The sequence below is a fragment of the Pinus tabuliformis genome, chromosome 8 (genome assembly GCF_031772625.1).
Source record: "Pinus tabuliformis cultivar Carrire ecotype Pingquan chromosome 8, CPIR1, whole genome shotgun sequence".
Classification (NCBI taxonomy): Eukaryota; Viridiplantae; Streptophyta; class Pinopsida; order Pinales; family Pinaceae; genus Pinus; species Pinus tabuliformis.
Genome location: NC_142294.1, coordinates 340,765,669 through 340,791,701, shown reverse-complemented (window position 1 = coordinate 340,791,701; position 26,033 = coordinate 340,765,669). Strand labels below are relative to the sequence as shown.

The 26,033-nt window shown below is 39.0% G+C and overlaps 1 protein-coding gene across 1 annotated transcript; it reads right to left on the bottom strand.

Annotated features, from left to right (window-relative positions):
- Positions 1-526: 526 nt before the first annotated feature.
- Positions 527-7,416, bottom strand: LOC149235534 (putative pectinesterase 11). The gene is made up of 7 exons (XM_089368583.1): positions 7,201-7,416; positions 3,826-3,829; positions 1,818-1,872; positions 1,435-1,606; positions 1,160-1,348; positions 826-1,061; positions 527-722 (listed from the first exon to the last, which is right to left on the bottom strand). The coding sequence occupies exons 1-7, from the start codon at positions 7,414-7,416 to the stop codon at positions 527-529; spliced, it is 1,068 nt and encodes a 355-aa protein (XP_089224709.1).
- Positions 7,417-26,033: the final 18,617 nt, after the last annotated feature.

The window sequence follows — 26,033 nt, the reverse complement described above, 5'->3', positions numbered from 1 at the left end:
TTAAGAATGAAACACATTACAATTTGTCGGGTAGATAAGACATCCCAAAAAGAGGATAAAGTATCCTTACATATCGCCGTTGAATTGTCGCCTAAGAAAGCAAGAATCGTCCGAAACAAACTTAGACAAGAATCCATTCAGGCCGCCTGGATTAGAAGTGGACGCATGTCGAGAAATATAAATTGTGTTATTACATCAATGTCGATGTGGATACTTTTAAAAATACACGAATGCCGATGTCGATACCATTGAAAATAGAAGATTCTTTATGAACAAATTGTGGATGGAGCAATGGTTAAACAATTCCAGCACGGGGAACGATAACAAACAAAAGAATAAACGCTTTGGGAATGTCCACTACGCTTTCGTTGGGAGCAACCGCTAAAGAATATGAGTGACTGAACAATTATTAAAAGCAACCGACCGATGGGCAATTTCGATTATCCCAATATCCCATTGGTTGAGATGATCCATGGATGCAGCTTAACGTACAAATATCAACTGGAATGATATATGGTTTGATACTTCAACCATGTCGTGGAACCAAATTGGTAGCTCTCTGAAGGCGAGATGGTATGTCGCTTATCCAATTCTGCCCATCAATGAAACCGGTGGTCAAAAACGGTGCAACCTCCTGATCGCTTAGATTCCGTGACCATGAAACTCTTCCTTTATCTTTTGCTCCCGGTCCAGAGCATTTGTACATCCCATAGAACACAGTCCTACACAGAAAATAAAGAACAATAATGTTATTAGAATTGAACGCTAACAGTCCACCTATTGACGTGCGTTAAATTTTCTGGAGTTGGGAGAACAGTAGCTTACGATTGTCTGGTGGGATCATTCCAGTTATCCCAACCTTCTGGGAAGATGATGTCAGCAATGTAAGTGTAAGCAAACACAACTCTCGAATAACTTCCCCATGCCCTGCCGAGGTACATTAATCCATTGCCTGTAATCTTGCAATTTAGAAAGACGTAGCCCGTGCCGTCACCAGGAGAGGATCTGCTCTGAGCTGTAATTGCACCATTTAGCTTAGGGATTGTATGCAGATGACATTTCTGCGATTAAACATTCAACCATCAGAATCTTGATCAGCTATAAACTCTGAAACCAAAATAAGTATGAAAATACTGTGCATGATTTCAATTTAGTTTACCTCATAAACAGATTGTCCATCACCGCATATGAAATCTGTGGCCCCTTCAATAAAACAGTTTTTGAAGTAATGCCTCCCACTGTCATCCAACACAGTGTCTTGATAACCAAGAAATCTGGATCCATAAAATGCAGAGCGATCTCCTGAAATCCTTAGCGCCACAGCTTGATCGCCGGGACCATATGAATTCTGCACCACACCGCCGTTCTTTTAAATAAACTGTGGTGACTATGATCTAATATACAGTAATTATTTTTTATTTAATAACGAAATACCTGGATTGTGATATATCTCGCCATAAAATCTGATGCAAATACGGACACCGTTGCGGAATAATATGTCCCTCCAGTCGATTTAGCACTATCATTCCAAGTGATGACGGTGTTGTTGGCAGTTGTGCCACTCAGAATTATGAAAGGTTTCTCTGCAGGAATCGTGACCTTCTCGCTGATCACATTAAGCCACTAACAGTTCAGTTTCTCGCCGTTAAAACATCGATTCTATGCATAATTTAGTATATGATTAATTTCATTTCATGAAAAATATATCCGTTAAGGCATGCAAAGTTAGACGGCTGCTATCTGCGGTGAAATCTTGCAAATCCTTTCAGCTCTAGTCATTATTCTTATTAAACACTGGGCATTCATTAATGACTCACTTATAAATGCCGGGTTTAACACGAATTAAGATGAGGTTCGTGTTGTTAACTGGTACTGCGTTGATTGTAAATGTGTTAGAAAACCTGCACAGATGAATCTAGCTAGTAAAGGTTGAACACACAGCTTTGCAGAGCAAAAGCACTAAAAGAAAATCGAAAGAAGAAAATAATGATTCAATTGAAAATTATGTTACAATGCTCATGATATAGCATTACTGGGTGAAGATCCCAAGGTAATGACTATAGTGGTGATCAATGAGAAGACTCAACACCTACAACCAGTTCCGGAGATAACTAGTCAGTTGCGGAGTTAAAGAAGGAGCAAATCAAGGAGTAAATCAAGGAGTAAATCATGCAAAAGGAATTTTGCATGCAATCTCATGCTCTAACTAAAAGTCCGCATGTAGATGTGTAGTAGTTCCAACATGCAAAAGGAATCTTGCATGCAGTCACATGCTCTAACTAAGAGTCTACATGTAGGTGTGTAGTAGTTCCAACACCCCCCCTGAACACCACTATGGGAAAAAATAGAAAATGGGCCCTGGCAACTATGGCAAAAGGTCACCCAAAATATAATGCAACTTGTACTAAAATTGAGGAAAGAGGGAAAACCTCATGGGAAAAACCCCCCCTCAAAATACAATGTAATCAAAAGAAAAGAGGAAGAAAAATATTGTTGCTAAGCAACCGTGTCCTTCACTCCAAGACGATCACGCAAAGAGCGGAACTTCTGCTCAGTGAATGTCTTGGTGAAGATGTCTGCAGTCTGTTCTGCTGAAGGACAGAACTGCAAATCAATGACCCGATCATGTACTAAGTCTCTGATGTAGTGCATATGGATCTCTATGTGCTTCGTCCGCTGCCGCTGTACTGGATCCCTGCAAAATTTGAGAGTGCTCTGGTTGTCACACCAGATGACAATGGGCTGGTGGAACTGGACGCCCAACTCAGTGAGGAAGTGTTGTAGCCACAGAGCCTGAATGGTGATATTGACTACTCCTCGGTACTCAGCCTCAGCTGAAGAGAGAGCAATCGCAGCCTGCTTCTTGCTCGACCAACAGATAGGGCCAGATCCTAGACTGAGTGAATATCCGGAGGTGGACTTGCGATCAATGCTGTCTCCCGCCCAATCAGAATCTGTGAAGCCAAGGAGATTCAATGCAGTGCCTGCTGCATAGTGAATCCCGAAGGTGATGGTGCCCTGCACATATCGGAGGATGCGCTTGGCAGCATTCCAGTGTAGCTCATGCGGCTCCTGCATGTATCTGGAAACTGCCCCTACTGCGTATGAGAGATCTGGTCTGGAGTGGGTGAGGTACAATAAGCTCCCCACTAGCTGTCGGTAGAGAGTGCTGTCAACTAATGGAGTGTCACCTCCATCCTCAAGGCGGACCCCAGACAAAAAAGGAGTCGGTGCTGGCTTGCAGTCAGTCATGCGAAATCTCTCGAGGAGATCCCGTGCATACTTAGCCTGAGAGAGTTTGATGCCTGTGGCATTCTGGCTGATCTCAAGACCAAGAAAGAAGTGTAATGGACCCATGTCCGTCATCAAGAACCTATCATGCAAGGCCCTCTTGACTGTAGCAATGGCTGAAGCTGAGCTGCCAGTGATTAGGAGATCATCTACATACAAAACTAAGATAAGAAGAGAATCATGTGTCCTAAGCATGTAAACATTCGGATCAGACTTACATCTTTCAAAGTTTTGTGATAAGAGAAAAGAATCCATCTTCGCGTACCAAGCTCTCGGGGCTTGCTTAAGGCCGTAGAGAGATTTCTTCAGTCTGCAGACCAAAGATGAATCCTGAATGAAACCATGTGGCTGCTCCATGTAGATCTCCTCAGATAGGTCTCCATGAAGAAAGGCATTCTTCACATCCATCTGATGTACTTCCCACCGCTGGGCAGCCGCAATGGCAAGTGTAAGGCGTATGGAATCCATCTTTGCTACTGGAGCAAAGGTCTCATCATAATCAATGCCATGCACTTGTTGGAAGCCTTTGGCTACTAGCCTTGCTTTCCGTCTGGTGATTTGCCCATCTGCAGCACTCTTGGTCCTGTAGACCCATTTGCATCGGACAAGTTTCCTTCCTGAAGGAAGGGGGACCAGATCCCAAGTCTGGTTCTCAAGGAGGGAGTTATACTCCTCCTCCATGGCGGACTCCCAAGATGGATGCCCAGCAGCCTCAGCATAAGACTGTGGATCAGAAGACTGAACCAAATGACAATGCCAGGAGGGCGATGGTTCAGTGGCAGTGAGGACAAGAGGAGGCTCAATGAACTCTGAGCTAGTCCTCTGCATATCAGAATTATCCCCCACAAGACCATTTCTAGCAGCTGGTTGGTCTTGTGCATATATCTCACGTAAGCTCCTTGTTCTCTGATTTATAATAGGGGAATATGATTCACTACTGGAAGCCCGATCTGGGCTTGGATGTGGATCATCATTTGCATGCACTAGATTTGTATCTGAAGACTCTGTCTTTGCATCTGCATGCTCTTCCTCGGCATCTGCATGATCTATATCTGCATCTGAATGCACTGAGTCATCATCTCGGACATGAGGTAGATAAAAAGTGTCTGCATGCGGCGCTTGAGGTGCATGCGAGAGACTTTCCTCAAATCTGACACTTCGCTCAATGATGAGCTTGTCCGTAGAGGGTATCAATAGTCGATATCCCTTCACACCATCAGGGTATCCAACAAAGATGCACTCAATGCTCTGTGGATCAAGAGCTTTCCTCTTTTCAGAGAGGATCCGAGCCCATGCTCGAGAGCCGAAAACACGGAGGTGAGTGACCTCTGGTTTAGTGCCGCTCCAAGCCTCAAAGGGGGTCTGGTCCTTGACAGACCTATGAGGAGATCTGTTCTGGATGTAGTTAGCACAATTAAGTGCTTCGGCCCAAAGCTTATGAGGTAGTGACTTGGCATGCAACATGCAGGAAGCCATCTCTTTGAGAGATCGATTCTTTCTCTCAGCAACTCCGTTCTGCTGCGGAGTGTATGGAACTGTATACTGCAACTGTATGCCGGACTGAAGGCAAAGATTCTGAAGTGCTGTGTTAACATATTCCCCCCCATTGTCTGTACGGAGGGCTTTGATCTTTCTCTCTGACTGTGTCTCAACTAGTGCTTTGAAATCTTCAAAGTGCTCAAAAACTTCAGATTTGTTCCTGAGAAGATACACCCAAGTATACCGTGAGAAGTCATCAATAAATGTAAGCACATACCTTGCTTTGTTGATGGAAGGATGAGGAAAAGGCCCCATGAGATCACTATGGATCAGATCTAGAGGAGATGATGCTCTGTGAGTCTTGCCGGTATCAAACTTTTCTCTGGGATGTTTGCCAAGAACACACCCTTCACAAACTCCTTTGGAGAAACTGATATTTGGCAAGCCTTCCACCATCTCATTCTTGCTTAGCTGCTGCATATACTTGTAATTTAAGTGACCAAACCTCTCGTGCCAAAGCCTACTACTATCATCAGCATGTGTAAGCAATAAGGAGGATTCAGATTCAATAAATTCAGAAAATGTATACAGTCTGGATCCATTGTTTACCTCACCAGTTGCAATTTTGGCATTGCTATGTAGATCATATATGTTCACTGCATCTGGAGTGAATTCCACTCTCTTTCCGGTGCCGGAATGAGTGATCTGATAAACTGAAAGCAGGTTTACCGAAAGTTTTGGAACATGAAGCACATCTTCAAAGCTTCCGTGTAAAAGTTCCACTCTACCTTTTCCGGTGACCTCAATAGGTGAGTCATCTCCCATGAGGATGGGAGGTCCTTTGCATGCATCCAAAGAGGAATATACTTCCTTTGCAGCAGCCATATGATGTGATGCACCAGAATCTATAATCCATGCATCAGGAGAAGAATTAATTGCAACTAAAGCATGAAAATTGTTACCTTTTCCGTGTGGCGGATCCTCAGTTTTCTTCTTGGCGCCCTGAGGGATGTGGTCCCCAAGGTTATGCTTCTGAAGGATTTCTGCCATTTGGTCAATTTGTTTCTTCATGCAAGAGGATTCTGGATGGAATCCTCTTTGACAGTAGGTGCATCTGTTTCCTTTCTTCCCTTTCTCATTTCTCGAGCCGGAGGAGTCATTGAAGGGCTTGGTGTACCCTTCCTTCTTTGGATGGGAATGTGCTTTTCCTTTGTCTTTCTGCTGCTGATTTTTCTGATTTGAATCAGATCTGTGATTTTTATTGTGGCTGCCATCATGCACAGCAAGTGCATGTGCTTTTGGAGGTTTGATTTTCCCCATGCCAATGAGTTTATCTTGCTCAAAAATAAGAGACTCCATAAATTCTTTGAGAGAAGGCATAGAGTAGGATTTACCTGTTGCGAGCCTTACTGAATGAAATGTAGACACAAAGACGGAGTATTCCGGTCCGAGCTTTGACATAATAGAGAGAACTTGGCGACTCTCCTCCTTGGATTTGTCAATTCCACAACCCTTGAGTTGCAGCAATAAATCATTATATTTGGTGAAGAAATCTTGAATTCTGTCATAGTTCCGTGGATCCAATGATAGCAGCTCCACTTCGAGCAGATGTCCTTTCATCTCATCCTGTTTCCCGTAGAGCTCTTCAACCTTTTTCCAAATCTCATTGGGAGTATTGCAGGCAGATAGATGAAACTGCAACTCTGGAGAGATGCACATGCATATGGATCCGTGGGCCTCATCCATACGGTTGAGGTACTTGGATTTCTCTATGGCTGAAGTGGGTTCCACTTCTGTAGCCATGGTAATCCTGTACAACCCTTTATGACGAAGGTATCGAGCCATTTGATCCTTCCATTCATGATAGTTGTACGGTGTTAGGATCGATGCTTTGGGAAACTCCATTTTTCTGTCAATCTTCGATCTCCAAGCTGTAATACTTGCAAAATAAAGTACTGATGCGCCTTTTATCTAGCAACCTGTGGGCTCTGATACCATGTAAATGTGTTAGAAAACCTGCACAGATGAATCTAGCTAGTAAAGGTTGAACACACAGCTTTGCAGAGCAAAAGCACTAAAAGAAAATCGAAAGAAGAAAATAATGATTCAATTGAAAATTATGTTACAATGCTCATGATATAGCATTACTGGGTGAAGATCCCAAGGTAATGACTATAGTGGTGATCAATGAGAAGACTCAACACCTACAACCAGTTCCGGAGATAACTAGTCAGTTGCGGAGTTAAAGAAGGAGCAAATCAAGGAGTAAATCAAGGAGTAAATCATGCAAAAGGAATTTTGCATGCAATCTCATGCTCTAACTAAAAGTCCGCATGTAGATGTGTAGTAGTTCCAACATGCAAAAGGAATCTTGCATGCAGTCACATGCTCTAACTAAGAGTCTACATGTAGGTGTGTAGTAGTTCCAACATTGATGGCTTCCTGGACCGTTGTGAAATCGCCCATGCCCTTCTGCTTAGCTACTACTATAACTCTCGCTACATCAATAAGTTTTCGAGAAGCCAAGAAGCCGTTCTGTGCATGACTCCTACGCATCCTGCCCATAGAAAAGGCAGGTTGAAGAGAAAACGCCTGCAACACTGTAAGGAACATACAGAAAGAAGCTAATCTCTTAAGCTGAGCCATGGAAATAAAAACAACGCTAGATCTCGGTGAGATTTGTGATGAAAAAATATTATTCCACAAAACACGGAGTTACATAGAAACCACACACTGTTACAGAATTCTTCAATCGTGTGTGTATATATATATATATACATATAGACGCGCAAATTAGGGTCATAGCAACCAGAATTGCGGACCTCCTTAAGGAATCCTTAGCCGCCGGGCACATGCTAGGAGTCTACCGACAGACGATCATAGTGCAAACCAGAGGTTGCTTTTGTTCAAAGCGTTTGACAGATAGGTGGGCGTGATGAATGTGAGCCACTTTAAAACTTCTCGTCGCCGCATGAAAGGGTCAATCGGCGAAGAGCGTGGCCAACAATTTTCCGATTAGGCAATGGATACAATCACGTAGACTTCAATCTCCCTTGTAGAATTTCTGGTTAATTGTTTGGGGTTAATTTCGGGTTAACTGTTAGTTTTTTATTTTTAAATAATTTCTGAGACAGTCGAAAACGAACTCAATACGAATTTCTAGGTCGATTAAACATATTACACAAAACCGAAATGAATTTAACAAATTTAGTGTTGAGTTTATGGGGCTATGCATTGACTTTCCCAACTTGGAACAGATCTTATCAAGTTCCGTAATTGCAATTCTTTTTCATTAAAATCTATGGAACTCTGCACTACCATCTGTACACGGGTTAAGAATTCTATCCACGTTCTGGAGTATGCTTACAATTTTCATTGTCGAGACCTTCGCATCGTAATTTTGCTTAAATTCAGAACCATAGACAAGAATAGAATTTTGAACCATGATCAAGAGTAGTATGGTTTAGATATAAACGAGAGTACTGATATTTATATGTCGATTTTAAAGAGAATATATATAAAATAATATATAAAAATACAATTAAAGAGTATTGATATAAAGCACAATATGAAGCTTCACAACCTAGCTTCAGCCGTTGTCACAAACAATGCAGCCTGTAATAGTCAAACAAATGGGCTGTTACCAATACATGATGGTGCTTGGAGACCAACTTAACTATATGGTGAAGTAAATGAATTTTAAGTTAAATTTGTAATTTTTTTATTTGAAACTGATTTTTTTTAAATATTTTTTTATATCATATCATATATTAGAGAATATTTTTTTGAAATCAAATTTTTTTCACTCATTGATTTAAAAATCAAAATTCCTATATAATCTACACTCAATCAAAAACATAAACTAATAAATATTACAAATATTTAGTCAAAATTATTTCAGAAACTGTATCTCATTTATTGGAGATATTGGTCGTTGGAGTTGAGTACTTATCTCTATAGTGTAATATGTAGAGATTACACATCTCTATTATGAACTCATGCTATGGTGCCGCTGGAGGCCATCACAATACTCCTACGTTTACCCTGAGATCCTATACAATTTGAAGAAGGGATGCTAATAAAGTTGGGATAAAATAACAAAAAATCATTTAGAGGTTATTTATATATTTTTTGAAATCAATTATATATTAATCATGTTTTTTATATTGGCTACCAATTATGTTTTTCATGTGTAAATGAGAAAGTAGTTTTTAATAATAGTTTTTCATTTAAGTAGAATTATTCAAATATGTTAAGCTATATGCATGTCTAATTTAGAATGGATCATTATATAATTCGTCATTTATTTTACAATTTAATAGGTGAAAATTTTCGAGGAATTGGCTAGTTTAGGTTTTAAAAACCTCTAAAGTCATTTTGAAGTATTAAACAACATTTTCTAGGGACAAAAATATGTGATTGTAGCACTTAGGTTCTTGATGTTATTCTACACACCAACACCTCTCCAATTGTGTAAAAACCACACTCAATAAAAGCTCATTGGAAAGCTCTTAGGTTCTTGATGTTATTCTACACACCAACACCTCTCCAATTGTGTAAAAATCACACTCAATCAAAGCTCATTGGAACTTATGTCACCTGTAAGTTGTGTACCTTGTTAACCACCATGGTATTATGATGATGATGGTGGTGGTGGTGGTTAACGTCCACTGAGACCAAATTGGTCTATCGGACCTATAATTTTCTTAGTTTTTAATTATTTGGCTCCTCTTCTTTCTTGGCGAGATTGGTCCTGTACCTTTCTTTTTTTTCTCTACGGTCTTCCAACTTCCTTTATCTTGCATCTCCTTCATCTCTTCTGGTTCTTGGGACATTGGTGTCTTAGCTTCGTGATCTATTGTGTTCATCCTTTTGAAGATTGTCATAGAAGAAGTTTGGTTTAGGAGATCTGCTTCGCTGTTAAATGCGGTATTCGAATCCTCATAACTGTTGATTTGTTGGGCGGGACTTTCTCCCTGCTTGTCTTGAGATTTTTTTCTTTCTTGCCCGATTTCTTGTGATTCAGAGTTTTCTCTAGAGTATTCTTCTTTGATGACAGTGTAATGTTATTTTTGTGCTCCTTCCCACCATGTAGACTGGTGGTTTTTTCTAGCAGAATTTTTCTGGGAGGTTTTTGGGCAATTTTTGGCTAGATGGCCTATTTCAAAGCGGGATCGACATCTGAAGAGGACACTTTCATAATCGAGTTTCTGGTTCCACACATAGTCTTTACTTGTTAGGTTTATTTCCGCTGGGAATCCGGCGCTGAAGTCCATTTCCACACAAATGCGTGCATAGGTGGTTCGGGCATACTCCTCTGTTTCTGGGCACCTGCAGTAAAATTTCCCAATTGCATTTCCAATGGCTTTTAGTGAGGAGAGATTCCAGAGATGCAAGGGTAGGCTTGGCAATCTCACCCAAACTGGTGTGGAAGTTATGACTGCTGTAGAGGGATCGAATGATGGGTTCCATGGCTTCATGAATAGGCCAGATTTTTCCCAAAACCAAGGGCCAGAATCTTGAATACATTGCCTGCTTTCGGGATTTTCAAAATCTACTATAAAGAAACCCCTAGCACAGGGGTAGATATTAATTTCATCAGAAATGACAGGCTTCCATACCTCCGAGATCCAATTGTGGAGAGCTGTCAGCCGCGGCCAAAAACCATTGAACCGGCAAATTAGGGCACTTTCAGAAAATTTCAAAGCCTCATCGAGTGAGGCCTGGACAACCTGGACAGTGGGAGCTAGAGCTTCACTGACGATATGAGCAGGAGCTTGCCCTCCAGAAGCAAATGAGCCAGCATCTATTTTCGCAAAGCTAGGAGCCATATTTTACTTGCCCGTAGAACCTAAACAGTGAGTGCGGATCAAAATTATTGAACCTGCAAGTTTCCCTCTGAAAAAGCTGCCAAATCTAGCTAGTACCCAAATCCCGGCTAAGTCAGACTTAAAAGTTATTCTGCAGAAAACCCCTCTCCAGGTAGGTTAACATTCATGCAGGTTCGAAGGTCCCGTTCGCATCGACCTCTATGGTCTGGATAGTCGCAGATATGGAGCGCCCTCGCAGATAGCCGCAAAATGCAGATCAAATCTTAATCAACCAATATATTATAATAAAGATTCGCACCGACTGCAGATACCGAGCACCCTCGCAGATAGCCATAGAACGCCCTCGCAGATAACCGTAGAAGAGGAAGAGTTTAGAAGAGTTTAGCCGGAGATAGTCGCCCTCTCAGATAGCCGCAGAACGGGAAGAGTTTAGCCACAGATATGGAGCGCCCTTGCAGATAGCCGCAGAACGGGAAGAGTTTAGAATAGTTTAGCCGCAAATAGCCGCCCTCTTAGATATATGGATGCCACATCATCTCCTACTACTTATACAAGTAAGGATATCCACATCTAAACTATGTTAAATATTGATGCACTAGCAAGAAAGGGGATTTCATTACTTTAGCATTATACTTGTTTCATAGTTAAATAGAGTGTTTAAGACTGGAATTTAAGAACATAACCATGTAGGTTTTAACCTTGTAGAGTCAATTGTTGTAAACAATTCTTAGTCAAAATAGAAAATTTCGCATGGTGCACACATAAATTAAAACAAAGATTGTACCCTTAAAACTCAAACTGGGAGAACTAGAAGAATTTTTAGTATATTACTCTTCACAATGTTACAATAGAATATGTATATCCTACGACATCCATAAAATTCCAATCCATTTGCCCTAGATTATAGTATGAAAGTAATTTTTAACTAGAATTACAAAACCATGGAATAAACCACCATGCTCCACAAAAATACTAAAAAGGAAAATCATGCAATGAAAACCACTTAAAATGGACATTTATATTTTGTGGGCACTACCCCTAAACCCCATGCAGGGGATATCCTGCCACTTTATGGCCCCATAAATTTTCTCAAACAAATGGATCATGCATGAGGATAGACATGCAAAGAATATAACACATACCTAGTGTTCTCCCACTTGTTGTTATCTTTGCATACAAGGGGCCGCAAGAGTACATGATCAATAATCCAAAGTAGCAATGCAAATTGATTTTCCAAACCAAGAGAACTCCTTAGTTTTCATAGATTTTGTTAATGAATCTACAACATCTCTAAAATATACATCTCTACTAGTAGCACTTTCTTGTCTTTAATCATATCTTGCACAATGTGATATAGACATCAATATGCTTTCTCATAAAATGACAAACTCGGTTATTCATCAATAATATTGCACTATGATTGTCACAATATATCCTTACAACTTGTTGTACCAATCCAATCCATGAACGCAATCTCTATAACCATACTTCCTCCTTTCTTACATGAGGGGATTCCATTTATTTACCATTTGTAGTTGAGAGTGCCACTAAAAATTAGCTCTTATTCATACAATTTATTAGTCCTCAAATAATGTTCAACACGTACCCACTTGTAGATCTTCTATAATCCATATCACTAGCCTAATCTATGTGAACAAACCCATGTATTTCTAACACTCTATCCCTTCCTGGCCTTCCTTGGTAACACAATCCACAACAAATAGTGCTACACAAATATCTTCAAACTATCTTTACTGTCGTCCATTAATCCCTCCTTAGTTTTGACATTTACCTACTCAATACTCCCACTCCTCGACAATGTCTGGTCTAATATAAACCATTGCATACATCAGTCGCCCAATTACACTAGCATATAGAACATGGGACATATCCTCTTACACTTCCCATGTCTTAGTACATTGATCTATATAATATAATTTTAAGCCTATAGGAATATGTACTTTTACCAATTTACTTTCCCGCACCTTAGCAATATTTTCCTGACCTACTTCCGTTGATTTATGCAAACTTTCTTATTTTCTCAATCTCTTTTAATTTCCATTCCCAAAATGAAATCAATAACATCCTTAGTGTAAAATTTAGAAGACATGTAAATTTTCATACCCTGGATGATTTCCTTACAACTTTCAATGAACAACACATCATCCACATACAAGACCAAGAAATTGATACAATTACCAACTAATTTGAAATACACATACTAATCCTCTTTATTCCTTGTGAAAGTGGTCCTAAAATATAAGTATCAATTTTTTTATACAACATCTTTGGTGATTTCTTTGAACAAATGCCCGAGACTCGTTATTTATTACCTAGGATAGTTAGGAGAGTTATTAACTATTTGAGATCGCTACAGTAGTTAGTATTCTAAGTCATGACATTGTAACAAAACTTATTTATAGAATAAGAATCTTCATAGAATCTTGTTTTATATATCTAAATTTATAGATGAAATGACTTTTTTTCATACCATTTTTTCTGGTTAATTTCACCTAAAATTCGGCAGATATTTTTAAAATTTTGAGTTTAATCTTTAAAACTAGAATGCTCCAAGGGTTTTTCAGGGCGCTGAATCTATTTATGCATTAAAAAAATGTATTTTAGATAACAAAAAATCACAATCTTACTTAAAATTGTATAGTGAAATTCTGTTGAAAAATACTATTCTATTTATAAATTAATATATATATATATATAAATATATAATCTTTTTATCATTAATATTAATTTTAACTAAAATTATAATTTAATTAATTTTTATATTTTCTAATTTTAACCATTCTTAGATATATTAAAATAAACCTTTTGATATTTATTTTAAAATGATTAATTATCGACATTTAACAACCACATACTGCCCCAGGTTACTTTCCAACTGCCCCACTTTAGCTCTCAAAAAAAAGTAATAACATAGTTTGGTCGCAAAATCATTTCCGATCACGTAAATTTGTTTGCCCAAAATGAGGGATATCCTAATATTCTATTCCGAAAAGTAAGATTTCACCGTCGTAATGGATTAAAAAAAAAGAAGCTATTTCTGTGACTATCGATCGAGGCGATGTCAAACGACATATAATTATGGGGGTTGGCAGCGCTGTTAAAACAAAAAGTGATTTTCAGCCATTTCGTGGAACCAAACTGACAGCTCTTCGTAGGTGGATGGCAAATGGCGGAGATCGCTTTCTAAGAAATAGTTTGACTTGTGGTGGAGGCCGGTTGTAATCTCTCCACAGAACAGCGTGACCTATAATTTTGGGGCTGGGCGTTGAATCCAATATGATAGTCCCCATTCACAGTAAATTTTGCATTTTCTCTCTTGCCGACTTAATATTCATTTAGTTTGCGGTCAATATAATATTCTTAATGTGAGTCGGACATATCTAGAATTTTCTTGACCTTACCTCTTTGTATAACATTTCAATGGATAACTACATTTTTTTGTGCAGCTTCCGAATGCCAAAAGGTTAGAAAAGAAGTAACACCTTACATGGATTCCTCTCTACGGTCTGTATGGGACACCTAATAATCCAAAGATCATTTGGGGACATAGTATTAATTGTGTTTTAATATATCGAAGCACGGAATATTGGACTTTACATTGCAACAGATTGAGCAATTTTTAATTATTAGTTTTTTGTTTTGTTTTTTTTTTTTTGGGTCAATTTTAATGTTGGGTGTAGTATATTTTTAAGGAGCTTTTTTAGTGAGATTTTTTGGACTTTCCAATGTTGGAATCTAACGAAAATTTTGAGGTGAAATTTTGATTTATGTTATTTAAATTGGTTTTTTGACTATATATATGGATTCAACACCCTCAAAAACCCTTAGAGCACTTAGATTGTACAGGCATTACTCATCAAACATGTGATTTCAATAAATTCCTACGAGATTTTATAGAAATTATACGGGAAAAGCCCACTGGAAAAACTTCAAAAAAGTCGCACTAAAGACAACTTTCAAACTTGTGATTTCAATAAATTCCTACCAGATTTTATAGAAATTAGACCAAAAAAACCTACTGGAAAAGCTTCCAAAAAGTCGCACCAAAGGCAACTTGTATTGTTTATATGCCCAACAAAATCTTATTTTTATAGACATTTTTAGGTGTAAGTAACATTGATTATTCTTATAAAAAAATTAGTTGTATATTTATTATTATTATAATTATTATTTTAATTTATTTTATATATTAAAAAAGAGTTGTATATTTGTTATTATTATAATTGTTATATTATTTTATTTTATATGTTTAAAAAGGTATTGTTTAAATATTATATAATTGGAAGATTTTGATTGGAATTTCATAAAATAATTTTTAAGTAAATAATGATTTTTTGTTATTTAAAATGTGTATTTTACTACGAAAAATTATGGACGTTCAAAATGTGGAGAGTTTACGAAAAATTATGGACGTTCAAAATGTGGAGAGTTCACAAATCAAACTTGTGATTCCAATAACTTCTTACTAGATTTAGAGGGAATTCAACTAGAAAATATACAAAAAAATACTCCAAAACATATAACAAGCAAACTACAACATAAAAACTATTTTTTATTTTATTTTATTTTAGTGAATAAATATGATATATACAATATCTCTCATTTTAATAGTAAAGTGCATTTCACTTTAAATAAAAATAAGCATAAACTCATAGTTAATATTAAATACTATTAAAAACTTATGTTATGTATACACAGAAATATAAATGAGAGTTTATTGTTAAGATTTAGTAATTTCATATTTAGTTATTTTAATGATCTTATGTTTTTTATAAAATAAGTATAGTTAAAATGCTCTACATATTCTTTATTTTAAAACAAATTTTTTTATGAACCTCTAACTCAAACATGTTGCTCGTTCCTCGATTCTTTGGCAGACGATCCAACATCTTCAATCCCTTCTTACTGGACTTATGAGATCCTTTCGAATCTGGGAGTTGTCCGTTTATTGGAGACATAGGGAAACATGCAAGGAATGACACAAAAGTCATAGCCAACACCTACGTTGATGGAAGGAAACCTCTCACTTGATTGAGCACTCTCATGGTAAATTTCTTCAATGTTCTTGTCTACCGGAAAATGCAAAGGTGGATCAGGTGAAGGCATCGATGGAAAAAAAAGTGCTCATTATCACTATTCTAAAGCAACTTCAACTTAAACAAAAGGGTTTTTTAGTTGTTCACAATGTGTTTGCAGAAACACCTAAACAAGATAAGTAGGGTAGCGTTGTGGTTGTTCAGGATATGTTTGTCAAAATGCTTCACTAGGAAGAAGAGCATAGGCATGCATCTATCCCTCATTCCCTGCAGAAAGAACTTGTGAAGCATGACTCTTTAGCTTCAGACTTGCACCTTTTCACCATATTTGTAAAATATCTTTCAGAAGGGACCATTTGTATCTAGATGTCAACAACTAACTTAGTAGAAAATCTCGCTACCAAACTCGAGGAATGTACGGGAATTTCGCTGCGCTTTCGAGGCATCAATACAAATGCAGAATACTAAAAGTGGAATTACTTCTCAGTGATTATGGCATCATAAATGAGACTTCAATCTCCCTTGTTATAGGGCTGAAAGGGGGAACCAAAGGAGGTGGGGCCTGCTTCTGCTGCTAAGTGCATGTCTTTTAAGTAATCCCTCAAGCCTCGCTCAAGCTCTCTAAATTTTAACGATCTTTCAAGCCCGGGATTTGTGGTTGAGCACTCTTTGGACACTCCTATCCTGGAAGTGAGAGATTTTGGCATTAATATCGATCCAGATTTAGAAGGAATGAAATAAAATATAGATATAAATAGAAACATAGAGATACAATGAAAATGATACTTCAATTTATTAATAACGAAGTACTGCAAATTGTTTACATGCAGAATGGAAATAAAATAGCTCAGGGGATGGTATCTTATCTCTGATAAGAGATGTGGTAGCTACATGCTTCTCAACTATGCTAAAATGAGGCTCGACGACATATTTATTATTGAGAAACAATGGAAAACCCTAAACATCCAAAAACCTAAACCTAGGAGATTGAGGGACAAACGTTTGTGGGCCCTGTTGGGGTAAATTGGTATATCAACTTCTGCGAGTCGTAACTTTGGCATATGATATTTGTTTAATGCGTATGATACCTTATTAGAATGATATATCTGAGGAATACAACTTTTGACTGAAAACCCAAATGCAAGATGCTGGTGTGCCCATTTTCCAAAAATAACATCGTTTAGGGTCTCAAAATGACGTTGGGAGTTTAAGACCCGAAAAACTACCAAAAATAGTAAATTGTGCTAAAATTAAGTAAATTGAAAGAAACAATGGTGGGGTTCCAAGTGGAATAGGCGGGTGTGCCAAAAATAGTAAATTGTGCTTCAATTAAGGAAACTGGAACAAACAATGCTAGGGGTCAAACTGGAATAATTGGGTGGCCACCAATATCCACATGGATCAGTCCTCCCCCCTTAGTAATCAATGGTCCCCATTGCATTGAGTGCCTCCATGAGATGGGGAAACTTTTGCTGAACTTGGTCCCTGGTGGTGCACTTGCCTTGATGTAGGAGTTGGTCAGCTTTGACAACCCGATACAGTTGGATCTTCTGTTGGTGAGTGTTATTGATCTGTGTGTCCATGATTTTATCAGTTGTGGCTTGTTCCATGAAGTCAGGGTTTAGCTCTATTGGTTAGTTATTCTATGATGTTTGATTTTTCCAATAATGATGGAAAGTATCACTGAAGGCGGTCCACATTGAAGACTAGGTGTAGGCCAAGGAATGGGTGAATGTTGAGCTCAAAAGCATTTTGTCCCAAAACATTCATAATGGTGTAAGGTCCATATCAAAGTTGTCTGAGGTTTCGATGGGCTTCGATAAGACATTATTTCCGCAGATGCAACCAAACTTTTTTTCCGATCTAAAACTTGCTTAGCACCTGATGCTAATCATGTCATTTCTTGTACTTGCAATTGGACTTATCCAAGATGTCATGCACTTGCTGGAAGATGTGATGGATGCGTTCAATAAACCAAGTTTTATCAGCCTCATATTGTACATGTGTGGATTATGTCTATGTAATCGCATGAGGCATGACATCATCAATCATGCACAATGGCTAAAAACTCAAACCCACTTGAAAAGGACTCCGACCAGTCGAGATACGGAGAGCTCTATTATAATTGTGCTACACAAAAGGAAGGCTTTCATCCCAGGTTATTGGATGCTTCGAATTGTACATGCGTAGTATGTGCACTATCATCTTGTAGACGACCTTTGTCTGGCCATCAATGTGGGGATGGAATGCAGTCGAATTATTGAGAATAGTGTCTAATGATGTCTAGAGACTTGATAAGAATGTTCTCAGGAGCTTGTTATCCCGATATGATATAATGGTCCAAGGGATTCCAAAATGTTACCATACTCATTCAAAGAAGAGTTTGGCAATATCCATTATTGTGATACTCTTCTTGCAAGCCGCTAATATAGTCATCTTAGAAATTTTATCCAGGACAAAAAACAATAGTCATTACCATGTTTGGTAGAAGTGTGGCCTCACAGATAGTCCATTGAGATGGATTCTCAAGGCTAGTTGGGAGTAAGTAGAGGAGTGTGTAGGCATTGCTTCTTGATGGTTAACTTGGTGATGGCATAGGGAGTGCAGAATCAAATATATTTTCCAATGTCCTGTCAGATTTTTGGCCAATCAAAATACTTTCATAGTATGGCCATAGTTTTCTCCACACCAAAGAGTCCTATGACCGAACTATAGCGTGCTTCCCAAATCAGCTTGGCACACTAGCTTTAAGGAATGAAAAGGTGGCCTAGGTAGCATAATAATGCATCCTGGAGGTCGAAATATGGAATTTTCTTTCCAACCATTAGCATCTGGTATGTGGTGGTGAACTCTCGATGATTTTTGAACAATTTCGTCCATCCAGAGGTCTTGTGGCCTCAAGAATTGAGAATGGTAGTCAGTGTTGCAACGAAGGGCCAACTAAGGCAATCTGCAACATGATTGGTGTTGTCCTTCTTTTATTTAATGTTCAAGTGGAATTTTTGCATATATGTAGCCCACTTTTGATGTTGATCATTATGTGACTTCCCTTGTGTCCGGATAATTTGAAGAGGTCAATGATCTTTATGGATGACCATGTCCTTCCCTAGAATGTAATGTTTCCATTGTCAACATGCTTGCATGATGGAATACATCTCTTTATCATAGGGTATTTTCGAATTCTATAGGAAAGTGTCCCACTGTGATAGGCCATTGGATGCCCCTGTTGGGTGAAAACTGCACCAATAACATAATAGGAGGCATCTGACTCAATTTCAAATGGTTATTGTAGGTTGGGCGATGTGAGTGTAGGTGTAGAGCAAAGGTGGTGCTTTAGCTCAATAAACGCTTTCTGTTGGGACTCTAACTAGGAAATTTTTTCTTTCACAGTGTCCTTGGTAACCTTACTCAAAGGCCAAGTAATATGAGAGAATCCCAACACAAACCTCCAATAAAAATTGGTAAGGCCAAAAAAAATTCAAAGCTCTGTTAGAGTGGTTGAGGTTGGCCAATCCAAATTGACTTGGATCTTATCTTGATCCACATGCATGCCTTTCTCATCAATGACATAGCCTAGATATTGGACCTAGTTCATGCCAAATGTGCATTTCTCCAAGTTGGCACATAGTGTATGTTGCTGCAAGGTTTGAAGGACTTATCGAATGTGTTGTAGGTTCTCTTCCCAAATATTGTTGAAGATGATGATGACATCTAGATATGCAACCATGAACGAGTTGGTGAAGGGTTGCAAGATGTCATATGTCAACCTCATAAAATTTGGAGGGCTATTTGTTAACCCGAAAGGCATGACCCACAATTCAAAAAGGCCCTCCTTGGATTTGAAGGTGTTCTTCCATATATCTGTGGGTTCTATTGACAGCTCATGATAGTCATATTTCAAATTGATCTTACTAAAATACTTTCCCCCCTTGAGGTGGTCAAGAATATAATCAATAAATGGGATTTGATACCTATCCCTGACAATTATTTCGTTCAGTGCTTGATAATCAATGCAGAATCTTCACGTTTTATCTTTCTTCTATACAAGTACAATCGAGATCCCACAACATGAGGAACTTGGTTAGATGTTGATCAAAAAATGATCCTAGATGACTTTTCACTCAAAAATTAAAGTCAAAGGATGCTTCTGAAAATAGTCCCATTGCATAGATCTTTTCAATCTCAATCTAATGCAACTTGAATGGGCTGAAATGGACTTCAGATGAAAACGTTATCGTAGAAAGAAGATTTCCATTTTCCTTTGAAAAGGAGGAAAATTCTTATAAAAAAGGCCTAAAATGCTCATTGAGAAAAATCGCATCGGAGGGTTAAAAGGAGGACTTAACGCAAGGGCGGAAGGACGCCTTATCAGTGATCTCTGATATGTCGGGTTGGAGGTAGGTTGCAGGAAATATCGGGACCCAAGCAGGGCCGATTGCGATATGCGACATGCGATATCAGCAATCGGCGGATCGATGGATCGGTGTTCAACATCAGTGATGTATAGACCCCTGGGGCTGTTGCGACAACGATATTGCGATATGCCCAAATGCTGATGGGCTGATGTGCGATCACATGAAAACTATCGGATCGGGGAATAGAATCAACGGTTAGGATCTAATCGAGGTGATCAGTGATCGGGCAATCAATGATCCCTGATAAAAAGGGCTAATGCACATTTCGACTACAACTTGCGATAAATCGCGGACCCGATGGGAATTATAAATGCGATTTCATAATATTTGAAATCTAGAAATGTGGGATTTCTTTCTATTTCTTATGTATTGGGTTTTTTGGCCAATACACCATACAATTGCGATTTGCGATGGAATGGTGGACCCAATAGTTTTATAGATGTGGTTGCATTCTATTTGAAGTCTGAATTTTGCGCCCGATAGAGTTATTCCGAGTATTCTCTGTGTATTTGAATTATGTGGTATTTTCAAGAATTGGTTCCGAAAAGAGACTCCCTGTGTATTTTCTTTGTAACAGTCCCCATTCTCCTTGCCACGCTGTAAGCAGGCATTTGCAACAACGATGCAGGAATGTGTTATACGTAGAGAGCCATAGAGCCACAGAACCAGTTGGCCAGATGTAGAGCCATAGAGCCAGAGTGCTAGAAGGCCAGATGCAGAGCCACAGAGCCGGTGAGCCAGAGAGCCAGTCAAAAAGCTGAAGAGCCGCAAGGGAATGATTCCTCATGATGAGAGACAGAGGAATGGCTAGGGGATCCGCAGAGTCGGAGGATTCCACAAAAATACAGAGAGCACGATTGATAAGGGATGCACACAGAGGCCGAGAGATAAGACAAAGAGGAAAAATTTGTAATCAAGCGAAGGGCAGAGAAGCCCAAGAGGCTCAAAGATGCTTGAATGCTGAGTGTAAGCCTAGAGGAGGCAGTCTACGGAGTCAGGGTGACTTAAAAGCTTTGAATCGGTGGTGGTCAAACAAAACCAGAAGCTTGGAATCGCTTGGAGGTCGAGCGAAACCAAAAGCTCATAAGAGCTAAGAGCCAAAGCCAGAGCCAGACCGAAGAGAGCATCAAAGAGATCAAATGATCTAGTTGTTGCTAGTGTCCAGAGCGTGCTGAATACAAAAGAAGGAGTTCTAGAGATAGTGAATGAAATCTGAGGGAGTTGGTGCAAACTAGAGCAAGATAGCTCAGCGCGCTGATTAAAGGAGTTTATTCCAGAGAAGACTAGATCTGTCTGCAGAGTATGGACAACCAGAGGGATAAGATGGTAATCTAAACCCATAGAGTCATGTTTGTAAACCTATGGAGTTGAGCGTGGAGCTTGTAAAAGAAATTATGCCATAATCCAAGAGAGCCTATTTGAGTTGACTAGATCTCAAGGAGACATAGCCCAAGAGGTTTGGGTGAACTCCATATTATATTTCTATTATGTGTGATACTTATTTGCTGCAGTGTCTCACTGTTATATGTTTTTATATCAGTTTAAGAAAATCAACTTAAAGCACATAAACAGTTTAAAACAAACACAAGGATACACCTATTTCAAGCACCTTTTAATTCCACAATTGGTTAATCATAAGGTCTTGGAAATATATAAGCTTTGGAGTGGGAGAGGTTCTTATAGGCTTGACAAGAAGCCTTTAGTGCCCCATTTTCAGATCATATGTGCCAATTTTTTCTCAACTCTTGGATATGCCTCTTGATTTCTTTATTTTCTAGAATGGAGTGGTGATATATCATCCCATTGGGTAGAGGTGCTTTGGGGGTCAAATTGATCGAATTCTTGAACCGACAGGAAAAAGGTATCCCTGTGGGTGAGGAGAATATATCCCTGTATTGTTCCATGACGTTATCCACCTGATTTTTTTGCATAGGGGAACCCTTCATGGGGGCCATGGATGTGGTGACTATCTTCCCCTTACTTTGAGAACGAATAGGAAAGAAAATAAGTTTCCCGATCTGGGAGATGATCTTACTACATTGGTTATCATATATCAAAGAGATGGCAGTAGGCTTGTCCTCTTGTATTAAAAATGCTACAACGGCTAATACAAGAATATGAGTGTCTTGAAAGACACATCTGACTGTAAATACAAAATTAGAAGATAGGAATTAGCTAAACATGCTCTTTCCCAAACACTAAACAGTTAAATTGTACCTTCTACAGTACTTTCCCCAATTGGCCCTGGTGGCCCTTTAAACTTGCATGGAGAATTTCGAGGTGAATATGACCTAAAATGGTTTTGAAACCTCTGCCATTAGACTTAGAAGTTCGAAAATAGCAGGCATAGGCTTTTGAATCACCAAAAACGGATGAACATAGCCCCCAAACAGCTCAAGCACTGAAATGGCCCTAGTGGCCCTTAAAGCTTCCCTGAAGCTAAACAGTGAGAGGAATACCTCAGAAGGAAAAACAAGCAGTATAAATGGATTCAAAATGCTGAAAACCTTCAGGAATGACCTTCGTTCCACATTCAATGGCTGCATAATTCCTAATGCAGCTCACAAACTGATTTGGCCCTGGTGGCTCCTGGAACTTCCACGAGGCAAAATCACCTGTAAATGACCTCATATGGCTATGAAACCTGTGCCAATGGCTTCAAAAGGTCAAAAAGACCAAAAATAAAAAAAAAAAATCGTCCAAAACTGCCTTTCCTAGCCAAAGTTATGGCCATTTACTCCCAACTGCTAGCTGCCCCTACAAAAACTCCAGCTAACTTTAGTTAAGTCCAAATAGGCCCACCAAATATGGCGGGCCCGCGAATTTTGGCGCTCCTGCCAGAATCTCCGCCAAACGAACCGAGCATTAACTGGTTGTTAAAATTGCATGTGACCGAAAAATCCGGTTGGCAGTTAACATTGGATTTTGCGTCGGGCGGTGGGGGTTTAGGCCCATGGTTTTGGGCGTTGGTCGTATGGCATGGGGGGCTGGCCCCATTTGGGCCCCGCGCAAATGAATTTTAAACTTCATTAATAATTTTCTCTGCCCATATAACAAATGAAACCCCGGTGGCGCGTTGGTAAGGTGTGTTTGTTGCAAAGTATAGGTCGCGGGTTCAAAACTTCACACTCCTAAAATTTTAACATGCGCTCCACAGAGATTCGCTGACGTCACCCAGGACACGTGGCGGCCTCTGGGCTTGCCACATGGCAGCTTCTGATTCGCTGCCCAAAAGGAATATTCCCCAAAATATTCCAATGAATATTCCGTGGAATATTCTTTTTTAAAAATTCAAAAATTAAGGGTTATTGGGTGATTTTGTTTTTGGCATAACTTTCTCATACGGTGACCGTTTTTCAAACTGTTTGCGGCATCAGAATAAGGAAGACGAGCTCTATCTAGTCGTTTAGATTCCCATCAGTTCTGAGCACTTTCATTTTTGACCATTTTACGACACTTGGTACTGAGCTCCTGATCGCACCTCCCAAATGAGAAGGCTTTTGGTCCCCCAAAAGCTCACTGAATCTCTGAACTGAACTGTACAACACTTGAGGAACAAAAATATCCTCTTCCGTTCAGCCAAAAGAGCATATTGATGCCAAAATGTCCCGCCTTATCAAATATCGTCATGGCGAATGTTGCTGCATAAACCAAGTACTCGTCGAATCCCAACCAAGCTTGTTCACCAGACAAACTGAAAGTTTGCAGAAACCAGCAATGAAACTTGCTGATATATGAGCTGAAATATTCTCCTGAACATGTGAGCTTGCTAGTTGTCACGATGCCCATCCATGGCACCTCCGCTTCAGAAGAAGCGCTGCCTCCCAAATGAGAAGGATTTTACAAAGATGAAACACCTCATCATTTCTCCTCTTTACAATCTTAGAGATCAAATTAACTTTTTCCAAGTCAATATTACATTACATGCATGGTTAAAAACAAAGTAATCAACCCTTCAAGTTAATCACACATACATGTTTAAAATACAAGGAAATCATCATGATCCCTGTGCTCATGCATATCATTCTCATGCATGCAGTTTATCCTTCAACTTTCTCTTAAGTACAATCATAAGTACAATATCCTTGATCACATGTACATGTACTTTCAAAGCTGAAATGAATATAGCTTTTGCTACGATAGAGTGAGTCTCATACTCATCTTTTCCATCCTGGAACTTGCATTCCCTTAACAAAGAAATGCATTCAATCAAAAGACATGCAACTTTAATTGGATAAGAATTCTAACCATTTCTTACCAATCCATTTCAAAGGCGCTTCCTTTAACTGCACATCGATATCAACATTTGTATCATCCTGACACATATCAATGATGGAAACTTCCTTCCCATTCTTGCCATACTCTTTCTCCAATTTCTTCAACTTTTGTGGAAGCATTGTTGGAATCAGAGTCCAACACCTTTCAGCAGTATGTCCTTGCTTATGGCAATAAGTGCAACACATGTTCATCTTCTTGATAGCATGATTTGCATTGTTCATTGGAACTTTGGCTTCTTGCCTCCTTTCCTTCAAAAGTTTCCTGTATGTTGCCATTCTTTTCCAACATCTAGAAACACTATGGTTAACCAAACCACAAAAAGAACATGCAATTCTTTTCCAATGCTTGTGTGGAAATTTTCCATGCTTTACATGATCAAAGGAAGTATGATGGAAATTATATTTATACCTTTGTCTTTCACCTTCATTACCTGCATAAGGAGGTGAATCAAATGAAGAAGAAGCTCCTTTTGGAACACCATGAATCCCTTCAATGGATTTAGAGCTTTCACAATTCTCTTGTTCAAGTGCATGCTTATGCACACCTTCTTTCTGCAACGCATGTTTCAAAACATTGAGTTCCTCAAGGATACAACCTTTACAACCTTGAGATAGAGAACCTGAAATGAAACTCCTTCTAGGAACAGTTTCAATTGCCTTCATGGCTGCTTTGGAACATTCTCCATAAGATTGTCCATAACCCAGACCCAAATTCTTAGGCCTTGCCTCAACCATTATTGGATCAATTATACCCTGTGGATGTTTGCCCAATCCTTTTCCTTCATATCCCATTTTGGACATCAACTTGGACCCTATGCCTCTGGTATGTTTCTCAAAAGAACCAACATCAACATTCTTATAAGAATTTGAAGACAACCTAGAATTGTTTACCTCTTCTTCAAGCTGATACTTGGCTAAGGCTTCTTTGGCAATAAGGAGTTGTGTCTCCAACTCATGCATCCTTTCCAAATTCATGTTTGCAATATGAAGTTGGCCTTCCATTTCCTGCAATTGGTCAGAAAGCAACTGCTTCTCTTCCCTCATGGAATTCAACTGCTCTTGAAGTCTAGAGCTCTTTCTTTCATCCTCATACATTTCTCTCACCATATTCATCATGATGAAAAACTCTTGCTTCAAGCCTTCATCAAAAAATCTTGTGAAGGAGGACGATTTTGAGAACTCACTTATGGAAGCTGTCATTATAAAAATGAACAAAAGAGATCCAACAAACTCAAACAACAAGTAGTTTGCAGAATAATAAAGCAGTCAATCTTCAACACTGCTTAAGACACATTTCAAGCTACAAAATCAAGCTAGTGATGTCAGTCAAGCAAACCTAGTGCTCTAATACCACTGGTCTGAAAATGGAATGTACTTGTTTAAGGGTGCAAGGTATCCATTTCCCATAATTGCAAATGTGAGCTATACACTCCAAGTGACCTATGAAAATGTGAAAACTTATTATTTATTATACAGAGATAGACTGTAGGGGTATTCACCAGACATGTCACCTCTAAACAGAGGATGAGTTCCAGAGGCTACCTGGCCCTCTACAAGCTCTGCCTAAAGAAATAACAAAGTAAACACTTAGAAGTCTTTGACATACACATACTTGAAGTTTGATGTCTTGCGGAATAAGACCAAATAACGTTTTGCAGCTGAATAGGTGATTATGTGTGTATG

What these genes read in the sequence shown, in the direction of transcription:
- LOC149235534 (XM_089368583.1), bottom strand. Translation starts at nt 7,416, where the DNA reads ATGGCTCAGCTTAAGAGATTAGCTTCTTTCTGTATGTTCCTTACAGTG. An exon ending in CGAGATATATCACAATCCAG is followed by an intron (nt 1,349 to 1,434) that starts GTATTTCGTTAT and finishes GGTGTGGTGCAG; the next exon opens with AATTCATATGGTCCCGGCGA. An exon ending in ATGGACAATCTGTTTATGAG is followed by an intron (nt 1,062 to 1,159) that starts GTAAACTAAATT and finishes GTTTAATCGCAG; the next exon opens with AAATGTCATCTGCATACAAT.